General features: G+C 46.6%; 1 protein-coding gene across 10 annotated transcripts in view; it reads left to right on the forward strand.

Annotated features, from left to right (window-relative positions):
• The first annotated feature begins 225 nt into the window (after positions 1 to 225).
• The window catches only part of RALGAPA2 (Ral GTPase activating protein catalytic subunit alpha 2), a 270,104-nt gene continuing 257,560 nt past the window's right edge, over positions 226 to 12,769 (forward strand). For 5 of the 10 annotated variants that reach the window (XR_008686475.2, XR_008686472.2, XR_016039170.1 and 2 more), the window contains exon 1: positions 226 to 498. Coding sequence is in view for 7 of the 10 variants with exons in the window: in XM_055430686.2 (XP_055286661.2) it covers positions 393 to 498 (106 nt within the window). In the remaining 3 variants the exon portion in view is untranslated. The remainder of the gene's footprint in view (positions 499 to 12,769) is intronic. The other 5 variants (XM_055430678.2, XM_055430695.2, XM_055430710.2 and 2 more) reach the window with 2 other exon arrangements.

Below are 12,769 nucleotides of genomic sequence, written 5' to 3' on the forward strand. Positions count from 1 at the left end.
TGGAGGTCGCTGTCACGGAGCATCCCGCGGCTCGGAGGACAGCGTGCGCGCCGAAGCCACCTTCTTTGTGCCTCGCGGCGCCGCTGGGGCCCGCCCTCGGGCCGCGCGCCCGTGGCGGGGGAGGGGAGTGGCGGCGGCGCCGGGTGCCTGCCGCGGGGGCGGGGCGGCGGGTTTCGCGTCGACACCGCCTTCCCGCCCCGCCCCGCGCCGGCCCGGCCCCCGCCCCTCCTTCCTGGAGCCGGGGCTGGAGAGGCGGCGGCGGCGGCGGCGGCTGCCGGGCAGGGAGGGCGGCGAGCGGCCCGCGCGACACGCGCCGGCCCGACCCTCTGCTGTGACCCGCGCGGCGCGGGCGCCTCCTGCCCCGCCGGCGGGGTCCGGCTCCCCGCGGCGGGATGTTCTCCCGGAGGAGCCACGGGGATGTGAAGAAGTCCACCCAGAAGGTGCTGGACCCCAAGAAGGACGTGCTGACTCGCCTGAAGCACCTGCGGGCGCTGCTGGGTGAGGCGCGGCGCGGCCGAGGGCGCGCTCCTGCCGGGATCGGGCGGGGGTCGTCGGGCTGCGATGCCGGGCTGGGGGCGCAGACCCTTCGCGTGGGTCCCGGCGGCGGTCCCCGCGGGCTTGCCCGGCGGCCCCCCGAGTTGTAAACTTCCTCCCCCTCCCCCGGGTGGCCTCGGAGCCGGGCTGCGGCGGGACGGTCCCCTCCCCAGCAAACCCTGGGGGTCGTCGCACGCACCCATCGAAATGTCATCTCCCCTCTCAGTTCTTAATTTTGATGTTTGAGTCCGAGACCCTAAGTGGTCCCAAGTGGGGTCCCAGCGCAGACTGAATTGAACTGTCATCTACCCCCCCGCCCCGCCACTTTTAATTTTACTTTTTTTTGAGTCTGATCCCCCAGTAGACTGAGCCTCCGAATGGCCTCGGGATAAATTTAAGTGTCACCTCTCTTCCCATGGATCTGGCTGACTCGGGTTCTTTGTGTCCATGGTGTGAAGGGGGCTCCTCGTGTTTGCTGGGAGGGAGGGGTGACATTCTTGGGTTCCAGGAGGCTGCTTATGCTTTATTGTTAAGATGACCCTGACGGTTTTGTGGCTTCTTGCGTTTTTGTGAGCCCGTTGGGTGGAGGAACTGCAGACCCTAGGTGGGCCTGCACTTGACCTGGGATGAAGCTCACCGCCCCCCCGGGTGTCAAGTGTTCCCGAGGCCCTCCTTCGCTTGCCACCTGTGATCTGTAGTCAGTTTGCTCTGCTGTTGTTTTCTCTTCCTACCTCCTTTAGTCTTAATTTTTGTTTAGAATGTAAACACCTTTACTGTCTATATACAGACTTATCTTTGTGTATTTGGGGGCTGTGAAAAAGATACTTTATGTTTCTTCTAGATGTCTTTTTTCTTCTTGAAAGGGGCAAAATCGCCTGATTTAGGACAGAAGTCTTCCTGTGTCTGTCACTTGAGGAAAGAGGGCATAACAGAATTCATTGTACATGTGAGAATTTTAAATAAAGCTCATGTTCATGAGATTAAAAGTTGCAAATGATTTCTATTTATACTGTGAAGTACCTCTAAGGAAGAAAAATTCACACACCTAATTTCACCAAGTGAAGTTTTTCACATTCTCGGATTCCTTGAGATGCCACTGCCGGCTCGGTCAATTTGGAATGAAATGTAAATTAGGTACTGTTAGACGGATTAGCTTTCAAGACTTTTGAAAGTGAAATGCAGTCTTCTTGGTAAACTGAGCTTTCTACTTCCTGTACTGAAATACCAGGCACACACAGGTCGTATTGTGTGGGGCTCTTTAGTGACTGATTAACACCTACTGCAGGGACATTTTTTATAATGGAGAGCAGAGCAGAGAGGTATTTTAAAGCAGTTGATGCTTGGGGACTTTATGGTAGAGAACTTGAACTTGTGTTCAGTCCAAGCCTACAGGATTAAGTTGGCTACATTTTGCAAAGGCAGAGTCATTAAACCTAGATGTTGGGTTTCTTAGAGACACATAGTACGTTGTTACTGTTCTGAGAAAGTAATTAATTTTAAAGGCCCTGTGGTTTCACTTGAAAGTGTTTGTCTCATTTTGAGGAACTTTGTTTTGTCCTTTCATTGAGACATCTTACCTCAGTTTTGTAGCCTGGAGGGGCTCTTTCATATTCCTTATGTATACTGTTTTTGTTGTTTTGTTTTGTTTGTTGTTGATTGGCTCGGTTTACTTCATTACTGTAATCTTTCAGTTCAGTTAGGACTAGATTTTTGTAAACATGTAAACATGTCTGAGGCATTCTGGTTCATACTGTTTAGTGTAAACTCTTGGTTACAACTGTGGGTTTAAAGGCTTTAAAGACAAATAGTACAGCAATGTAGTGGTCCCACCACATCACTTACCCTATTGATTTGCTACTTTATGGAAAAGTCTACTTAGAAAAAAAGACCTTCTGATCTAAAAGCTAGGACTTAACCAAGATCAAGAAACTATTTGAATCAGTATTGACATACACACACCCAGGTGGCTCAGTGGTAAAGAATCTGCCTGCCAATGCCGGAGACACAAGAGATGCAGATTTGATCCCCAGGTTGGGAGGATCCCCTGGAGCAGGAAATGGCAACCCACTCCAATATTCTTGCCTGGAAAATCCCATGGACAGAGGATCCTGGTGAGGTACAGTCCATGGGTTTGCAAGGAGTCAGACACGAGTTGAGCACACACGCACGTATATGTAAGATAGATTAACTAATAAAGATATAGTCCAGGCAACTCTACTCAGTACACTGTAATGTCCTATATGGGAAAAGAATTTTAAAAAGAGTGGATATATGTATAGCTGATTCAGTTTGCTGTACAGCAGAAACTAACACAACATTGTAAATAAACTATACTCCAATAAAAATTAAAAATTAAAATAGAAAAAGAGAAAGAGACCAGATTTGTGGTTACCAGAGGCAGGATGTTGGGGGGGCGGTGCGCAGATAATTGAATGAATGCAGTCAGAAAGTACAAACTTCCAGTAATAAAATAAATAAGTACTAGGAATGTGATGTACAATGTGGTAAATGTAACACTGCTGTATGTTATGTATGAAAGTTGTTAAAAGAGTAAATCTTAAGAATTCTCATCAGAAGAAAGAAAATTTTTCCTATTTCATTAATTTTTTATCTCTGAGATGATGGGTGTTCACTGAACTTTCTGTGATAATCATTTCGTTGTATATGTAAGTCGAATCATTATGTTGTACACCTTAGACTTACACAGTGCTGTATGTCAGTTATGTCTCAATAAACCAGCAGGAAAACAAATAGATATATTTGCAAAGAAAATCATTTGAAGGAAATGAATCGAAAGTATTGTTGTATTTTTATCTGTATATTTAGATAATTCTCTTGCTTTTCACATATTTTCAAGTGATAAGACCACATTAGTTTTTAAATACAAAGTTGATACCGCTGACCTGGATCTGTAGCCTGCGGCTGCATGACCTTGGGCCAGTTCCTCAGCCCGTCTGTGAACCTCAGTTTCTTCACTCTGTGAAGTGGGTATGGCAATGTCTGCCTCGTAAAAGTTTTTGTGAGTGTACTATATGAGCTACTTCAGCTCCGAGTAGACATTTTACAGTTTCCTCTCTCATCACTTCTTTCCTGTCATTAATAGGTTAGGACGAGCCTTTTGATAGGCTGTCCCTTCTCCTTTCTTGTTTCAGTAATTGTGATGAATCCTTTCCCTCTTTGTAAAAATTAGTCTGTTTTTAAGACAGCTGACTGAGAAAGATACAGTGAGCTGTGAAGAGGAGAGTGTTTCTTCCTATCATGGTAACGACTCCAGTTAGAACTTAACTTAGCTACTTTGACTTGGCTGTATAGCATAAATTGGCCTGATATTATTAACTTTATATTAAAGGATGGGGGAGAACTGAGACCAGGCAGGGCTTGTTGGGGGCCAAACCAGGCACTAAATGTTGTGAATATATTATCTAAGTTGGAGGAAGAACAAAGAGCTCTTCGATTCCCGACTCCCAGTTCTACTTACATTGTTGAAGTCATCCTCAGGAAAAAAAATAAGTAAACAAAACAAAACTAAAATACTGTGAATTGCTCTCTCGCTGCTGCAGAGATTCCATGCCTAATAACAAGTTGAGTGCCTACTATTAAATAGGGTTTAGACATGGCATTGATGTGACAAAAACAATAGATATAAAATATTTACTAGTAAGCATGTAATGTGTTATGTAATTAGATAGTGGCTTATATGGTGGACTCCATTATAGGATTTCAAGGTGCAGAAAAGATCATTAATAACAAAGATGGGTGGACTTCCCTGGTGGTCTAGTGGTGAAGACTCCGCATTTGTAATGCTGAGGGCTTGGGTTTGATTCCTGGTTGGGGAACTAAGGTCCCATATGCTGTGTAATGTGGCAAAAAAAAAAAAACAACTCAAAATACTAGAAAAACCAAAGATAAGGCATCTTGAAGATGGTTTTACTCATCCCAGGACCTAAAGAATGACTAGAGATTAGACTCACTTTGTCCAGTAGAAATATATGTGAGCCATAGGTGTAATTTAAACTGCTCTGGTAGCCACATGTAAAAAGGTAAAAAAAAAGAGACAGGTGAGGAACTTCCCTTGTGATCCAGTGGCTAAGACTCCACACACCTGTTCGATCCCTGGTTAGAGAACAAGATCCCACACTATGTAACCAAAGACCCAGTGCAGCCAAATAAATGAATAAAATAAATATTAAAAAATAAAAATATTACAGAAAAAAAACAGGTGACATTATTTAACCTTATACATCTGTTTTGTCGACAGGTAGTCCAAGTAACATGTTCAGTTTTTCCATTATCTTCTCATAGCACGTCTTGGAAGTCGTGCGTGTACTGTTCACATGCAGCATGTCTCCGGTCAGACCGGCTGCGTTTCCAGTGCTGGGGAGCCACTTGTGGCCAGCACGACCTGCTGGGAGAGCAGGGTTAGATTTGGGGAAAGTCAAGGGTCGGGGAGAAGGCAATGGCAACCCACTCCAGTACTCTTGCCTGGAGAATCCCAGGGACAGGGGAGCCTGGTGGGCTGCAGTCCATGGGGTCACTGAGAGTCGGTCACGACTGAGCAACTTCACTTTCCCTTTTCACTTTCATGCATTGGAGAAGGCAATGGCAACCCACTCCAGTGTTCTTGCCTGGAGAATCCCAGGGACGGGGGAGCCTGGTGGGCTGCCGTCTGTGGGGTCGCACAGATTCAGACATGACTGAAGCGACATAGCAGCAGCAAGGGTGGGGAGGGCTTTTCCAGCAGAGAAGGGGAGGAGCTGGTGATAGAGTTGCACCTGGGAGATGGTGCATTAGAGCAAAGAACCTCGGAAACGGAGGACTCCGTGCTGGAACCCTGGCCCTGCGCGCATCTGCAGTGTCAGAGAAGTGGCTGGAGTGGCGTATAGGCCAGGGGTGAGGGCAGGATGGGGAGGTGGACTGTGAGGTCATGGGGGTACGAGGAGGAGGGGTAGCCTGACTGGGTAGAAGCTGAGGCAGCTGGGGCCAGATCACAAGGGGTTGGAAGCTTCGATTTTATCCTGCAGGTGAGAGGGTGCCCTTGGAGAATTCTTAGCACGTCAAATGATAAGATTTGAGAACAGCCTCCCTGCCAGCAGGGCCAGGATAGAATGGGGCTGGTGGGAGGACAGGGAGACCTTGGGAAGGTTGGCAATGGAGGAGCTGACAGGTGACAACTGGAGAGGAGGGTGCAGTCATGAAGGACCCCAAGGCAGAAACTAATGATTCTAGATTCAAGTATGGTTTGCAGAATCTGGACAAGTAGTGATGAATCTGAAGGAGAAGAGGTTTGGGGTCAGGGGCCACAGCAGTCAACTCTAGTGACCCCAAGGTTCAGACCAAATAATTTGGAACCAGAGAGGAGAGAATAGCTGCTCACTGATACTCTTTATGCCCAGAGAACAGAATCGAATATTTTGATATGTTTCCTTTTGTGCATCTATTGCTTTAAGTAGGGACAAGTTCACTTGTTCACAAGTTGTAAATATTGCCTTTTAAACTTCCTGTTAGCTTTTACCTATGTCTTGTTCCTTTTATTTTTATTAATGGCAGGTATTTGTTGAGACTATTCTCTGGTGTTTAAATAGTTTCCTTTCTTCATCAATCATTTTTTCCTCTTTTTTTTTCCTCCTTTCTTTTTCTTTCTTTCTCGGGAGTAAATACTACTATTCTAAACATCTTGGGAAATGGCTTTTTCTGCATTTTGCATTGTTTCCTTAGAATAGATTCACTGAGGTCAGGTTGCTGGGTTGAGCGTTTATGCCTTGATTCAGTGTGCTCTCCTCAGTGATGTTCATGTACTCTCTGGCAGCAAGGGTGAAACAGTCAAATCCTCTGTTATCTGACCAGCAGTAAACACCTTGCTGGGAGAAGGAGATGGAAACCCATTCCAGTATTCTTGCCTGGAGAATCCCGTGGACAGAGGAGCCTGGCGGACTGCTGTCCATAGGGTTGCACTGAAGCGACTTAGCAGCAGCAGAGGCAGCAAATACCTTGTTAGAATTTGATCATTAATGTTAGGTATTTGGGAGAGTGGGGGTGCCACGGATAGAGACAGAAGAGTTGGGAGGAGACCCTGGCTAATAACAGAACAAGGTGAGTTTGGTGTGATGTATGTTGAGTTTGAGTTGAGAGGAGGAGATGGTTGGATGGCCTCACCGACACAACGGACATGAGTTTGAGCAAGCTCTGAGAATTGGTGATGGACAGGGCAGCCTGGCGTGCTGCAGTCCATGGGGCTGCAAAGAGTTGGAACACGACTGAGTGACTAAACTGTATTGAGTTTGAGAAAAAGGCGAGATCCAAATGGGACCATAGGAGAAATTGTTAGATGTGGGGTCTGGAGCTTAATGAGGGGTTAGGAGGCTGTGTAATGGTTGTTTATCAGTGTCATGATCTCATTGGGTTGTCCCCCAATTTCTGGTGATGGTGGTGTCCCCACCCCTAACCTGGAAATGGGGAAACTGAGGCTCCCAGAGAGCCCATAGAGGGCAGGGCTGGGAGTCATAGGATTGTACAGATCATGCCGTGCTTTTGCTAGTTATCCTGACTCAAAAGCATATTTACATACCAGAGAATATATTTCCCCACCAGAATGAATGTTAACATGTAAACCAAAGCCCCTCAGTTTTCTCACGTCTCCTAGACATGTTGCTTTGCATTTCTTTGCCCTCTTCCTAGCCTGATTTTACTGTACTGTTCTAGGCAGACCTTGAGGCCATATTTGATATGAACATGACAGAAGATAAAAAGCCTCCTCCTGTGTTTTCATGTTCGCTGGCCTCTCTATGTCCTTGGCAGCCATCACAGGTGGTAAAATATTTCCTTGGACATTAGTGCTACATGGACACTGCAGCCGGCACAAAGCTGGGGCGTGTAACTCCAGGCCCTTCAGGCAGTCTTGGGATGGCTTCTCTCCAGTGACCTTGTTTGAAGTCAAGTGATTTTGCTCTAATGCTCCCTTTCTTCATTTTTCATCAGTTGCTCACATTTTATACCTGTAACTTCCGGAATATAAAATGAACTTTGGACACATATATGTCACACAGATACCCCACCCCCTGTTCCTCAGGCTGGAGACTCTCTGATGTGAGAAAGGTGGACCTAGCATGAAAGTCTGACTGAGCTCAGATGTTTTCTTTGAGATAACTGAAAAAGGCTGCCTTTGACCTTTTATTCTGGGAAGAGGGGTAATTGGTAGGTCCAGAGTATTTTGGATAAAAACTTTTATAATTTTTATTTTGCCTTTGACCTTTTATTCTGGGAAGAGGGGTAATTGGTAGATCCAGAGTATTTTAATGAAAACTTTTATAATTTTTATTTTGCTTATAAATGCTTTATTTGCTGATGGACATAGATAACTTCTGCTAGTTGTTTAGTGTACTAATCTTTAGTCTCCAAACTAAGTACCAGAGATAAAACTGTAGAGAACTGCTTTTTGTCTTTAAAAAATTGACTTTCAAAATAGCAAATTGATTCAATTCAAAGTTTAAAATTATCTTTAAAAGAAGTGATAAGCTACTCTACTGTAAGATTAAGCATAATGAAAGTATAAATGTAGTAAGCCACATTCTTGTTTTGGATTTTTAAAAAAATTTGGTTTCCCATACTTTTTTTTGAGTCTGTGTGTGTGATATGTGTGTGTGTGTGTGTGTGTCTGCTTGGCAGGGCTGTGTCTTCAGAGATTAATAAGGCACAAGCACGGGATTTGCAGTTTGCTAGGGCAGACAGCCAAGTAAATGGCTGCATTTCCATGAGGGTGTTGGTGCCTGGGTGGGGTGCATGGAAATGTATGGGTGGCTGCAGGTGAAGAGGAGGCACTTCAGAAAGCCCCTTGGAGAGCCCAGCAGTGCTTCCTGAGGGCAGGCGGGGCTGAGGTGGGTCTGGAATTGTGAATGCAGAAGTTTCCCAGGCGGGTGGGTTGGGGGTGAGGAGACTGCAGATAAGAGGAGCTGGTGCAGAGGTGATGGCATGGCCACCCCGTGGAGGTGATGGCATGGCCACCCTGTGGCTGAGTGCACAGTTTTTCACCCTGTGCTATGGGTGGATGTTGGGAATCCAGGCAAGAGTTTTAAACAGAGGAGGAGCCAAATCCAGTGCCTTCCCCCGTGAATGATCCAGGAGCCCCAGTCTCCCTGAAGTTTGAAACGTGGATGCCTGGAGGGTGAGAGCTCCTCTCTTTTGAGATTACAATCCAAGAGGATGTAGCCTGGGCTGCCTTTCTCTCCATGGGGGGAGCACCTGCCTTGAATCGAATTTACTGTGAGAAGGAAGCAGAGCAGAGAGATGGAGAGTGAAGAGAATCCATGGACCCTGTGTGAACCGAGGAGCTCAGCCCCGTCTGCACCATCCCCACCCCGAGCTTCTCTGCTGTAGGAGCCCAGAACACCCTGGTTTTTTGCTCTAGCCAGCTTGAGTCCTATTTCTGGGCCTTGCCATGGGGAGAGCACACATTCATATGCCAGGAAGAGACTGGGAAATTCCAGATCAAGGATGGATGGGTCAGTATGTGTCTGTAGATATAATTTTTACAGTTTTTTAAGACCTGGGAGAATTTGAGTTTATGTACATGTAGGAGAAGGAAATAACAAAAGAGCAAAATTGAAGAAATAGTAGAGAGAAAGGGGCTAAAATGATGAAAGTTGTGATCTGCTGTGGGATCCAGGGGGTGGGTCAGAACAGGCTTGACACGGGGGCTCCTTTCTGTCTGAGGCCGCTTGGAAGAAGCAGGAACCGGTTGCAGGGTGACAGGGTGGTGCAGGGACCTCTCGGACCATGGCTTCTGCTTTTTCTCTGAAGGTACGAGGGCATGTCAACTGCTGACTTTTCTCGCTGGTATAGTGACAGGAACTGAAGGTGTCTTACTCCTTTTTCTCTGCCGTGTATCTTCACAAAATAAACACTGTAATCGGAGAGGCTTTTGTTCATTGTGGGGGATGGGGATGATCTCATAAATGCAGTTTAACTTATGTAATTAAATGCTTGGCCAGATGGGGGAAATGTATATGTATGTAAATCGGTTCAGTTCAGTTCAGTTGCTCAGTCGTGTCCGTCCCTTTGCGACCCCATGGACTGCAGCACGCCAGGCTTCCCCGTCCATCACCAACTCCCAGTTTACCCAAACTCACGTCCGTTGAGTCGGTGATGCCATCCAACCGTCTCATCCTCTGTCGTCCCCTTCTCCTCCTGCCCTCAATCTTTCCCAGCATCGGGGTCTTTTCAAATGAGTCAGCTCTTCGCATCAGGTGGCCAAAGTCTTGGAGTTTCAGCTTCAACATCAGTCCTTCCAGTGGATATTCACAACTGATTTCCTTTAGGATGGACTATATATGTAAATGTGCATGTGTAAATGTGTATAAATGTGATGTGTATATATATATATAAATAAATAAAATGGGGACAGTTTAAGTGGTATGGATGCTGTCTGCCCTTCCCGAGCGGTGGCGTGAGGAGGATGAGGCTGTGTCCCCAGAGGTCCTCTTTCCTTCATGTCCCTCACTGTGGGAGTGCCTTCCCTGCTGGGTGTGGCTCCCGTGTTTAAGGGTAAACAGGATTTTCTCCATTTTTACCTTTCACATGACTTCACACCACCTGAGATGTCACTTAACTGTATTGATATCTCATATTCGTGTAGCTCTTCACACTTCTGCAAAATATTTTCTCATTTGATCAAATTGCGGCCTCAAGCAACTGGTTTATAAAGGAATTTTCCTTCTAAATCCTTAGTAGAGCTTTCTTTCTTCGTTCTGAATCTTGCTCTGAGGGCTTTAACTTTGATTTTTAGAAAAGAGATGTTTCATAACCACTTTACGTCTTTTTTGCTGTTTGAAACTGAGACCACATCTGAAAGACACAGGACGCTATTTTAAAAGTAATTGTCATCTGTAACAGTAAATACGTACTTCGATTTTGCAGTTGCAGTTTAGTTTAAAAAAAAAAAAGATTTTGCAGTTGCAGTTTAGTTTAAAAAAAAAAAAACCCTTTTGAAAAAGATAAGGATATTGTCTTGTGTTTGACTTTCAGCGATGGCACGTATTTGCTGAGGCTCAACCATACTTTCAAGGACACAGGAGGTACCAGGTCCCTGGCTTGTGCCAGCCGTGGGAGCCGTGAGAAGCTGTGCTCAGATCAGCTCCACTGCAGGGCCCCACTGACTGATGCTCCCGGTGCTGCCCTTGGGCCCACCTCAACTGGGTAGCCAGAGCTGGGCTTCTCCCGGGCTTCCTCCAACCAGTTACCGAGCACGTGGGCCACTCACGTGGTCATTCCTTGGAGACCCAGATGCCTGGGCCAGCAGCCCCTTAGGCCTCTGCTGCCTCTCAGCCCTCCCCTCCACTGCCTCTCAGCCCTCCCCTCCGCTGTGCAGGGCTCTCAGCCCTTCTCAGGTCCTCCTCTTCGTCCTTCACAGCATCTCCCTCAATAAACCTCCTGCGTGAACAGTCCTGTTTTGATATCCATTTCCCAGAGAACCCAAACGAATACCCGGTCCCTTCTCCTAGAAGGTGTCGGCCGTCCTGTCCTGCAGAATTCTTCCAGGAGCCGAAAAGAGTCACGTCACATCTTCACACAAAGTGCTTTCACCTGTCTTCCCTGAAACGCTCTTTCCTCAGAATCCCCACAGCTCTTTGTGTCTTCCATTGGCATTTGTAGCCTTTGGTTTTATATTCTGTTCCTCTGTGTTCTGCCTGATCTCGCTCACTAAGTGATACTGATGCTAAATAACACCAAGAACATCAACAGCTTTTTGTACATCTTGATTCCTTTTGGTGACACGCTTCCTTATTTGTAATAATAAGTAACATTTAATCGGCACTTTCCCTGTGCCAAGGACCACCAGAAATACTTTACATGTACTTTTAATCCTCTCCCCTGTGGGGGTAGGGAATATCATTATCTCTGTCTTCCTGATAAAACGCAGAGAAATTAAGAACATTGCCCAACATTGCCCAGCTAGTGAGTGATAGTGTCAGGACTGAACCCAGGCAGCTGGCTCCAGAATCCTGTGTTATTTTTTTATACAGCACCAACCACATGCCAGGCATTATACTTAGCCCTGGGCATGCCTGGGCTTGCATTCAGAAAAATAAAAAATGCGATTTCCATGTACCCAGATCTGAGTCTGTGGGAGAGAAGCAGCCATCTATATGGATATTCAGAAAAATTTCTAAGAGCCTTCCTGCCCCAGAGATTGTTTTCACCAGAAGTTCCCGTCAATAAAGTAATAATTCAAGGGACTGCCCTGGCAGATGGGTGGTAAAGACTCCATGCTGCTGCTGCACGGGGCACGGGTTCAATCCCTGGTCGTGGAACTAAGATCCAGCATACTGTGTGGCATGACCAAAAAATGAGTCGAGACCATGAATTAAGTTCTTCTGAAAGAAACCTCTCCCCTCCTGTGTGTGCGAACAGACCCACTCCTGGGTCCCCAGGAGGATGTTGTTGTTGTCCAATTGCTCAGTCATGTCCGACTCTTTGTGACCCCATGGATTGTAGCCCACCAGGCTCCTCTGTCCATGGAATTTCCCAGGCAAGAAGACTGGAGTGGGTTCCTATTTCCTTCTCCAGGGGATCTTCCCGACCTAGGGATCGACCCGTATCTCTTGCATTGTAGGCAGATTCTTTACCTGGAGGGAGCCAGGTCCAGCACATGTGGCCAGTCCTTCCTTGCTGTAGCAGTGGGTCATGATGAGGAGATGGGCCGGGACCACCGTGGCCAGTGAGGCAGGAATGCTCGACTGCCCTGGGCCATGAGATTGGACCACACAGTGTGGAATGCGCTTGCTATATCACCCTGAATTCTCGTAAGAGCCAGAGAGTAGGTACCTTACAAGTGCCCCGATGTGAACAAGAAATGGAGACTAGCCAGTGGCTGGAAATGAATGAGCACAGGAAAGCATCGTTGGGTCAATGCAGTGTTAATTTATCCCATGAATGGTGGTGAAAGGCAGGAGATGGACTGGGTTTCATGTACCTGGTAAATTAGGACCCTGTTTGTGCTCTAGATTGTGTTACTTTTTCTTTTTTAAAGAACTTGAGCCACTAAAAAAATTTTTTTGTTTTGGCCATGCTGCATAGCTTGCAAGATCCTAGTTCCCTGAGCAGAGGTTGAACCCAGAGCCCCAGGAGCGGAAGCCCACATCTTAACCACCAGGCCACCAGGGAACTCCCGCTAGGTTGTGTTTCTTAGTGGAAAGGCCTGAGGGAGTCTTGGTCTTCAGCTCAGTGATAATTGGAGAGATAT

This window comes from Moschus berezovskii, chromosome 15, assembly GCF_049115385.1.
Source record: "Moschus berezovskii isolate FMDL1 chromosome 15, NW_MosBer_1.0, whole genome shotgun sequence".
Taxonomy (NCBI): domain Eukaryota; kingdom Metazoa; phylum Chordata; class Mammalia; order Artiodactyla; family Moschidae; genus Moschus; species Moschus berezovskii.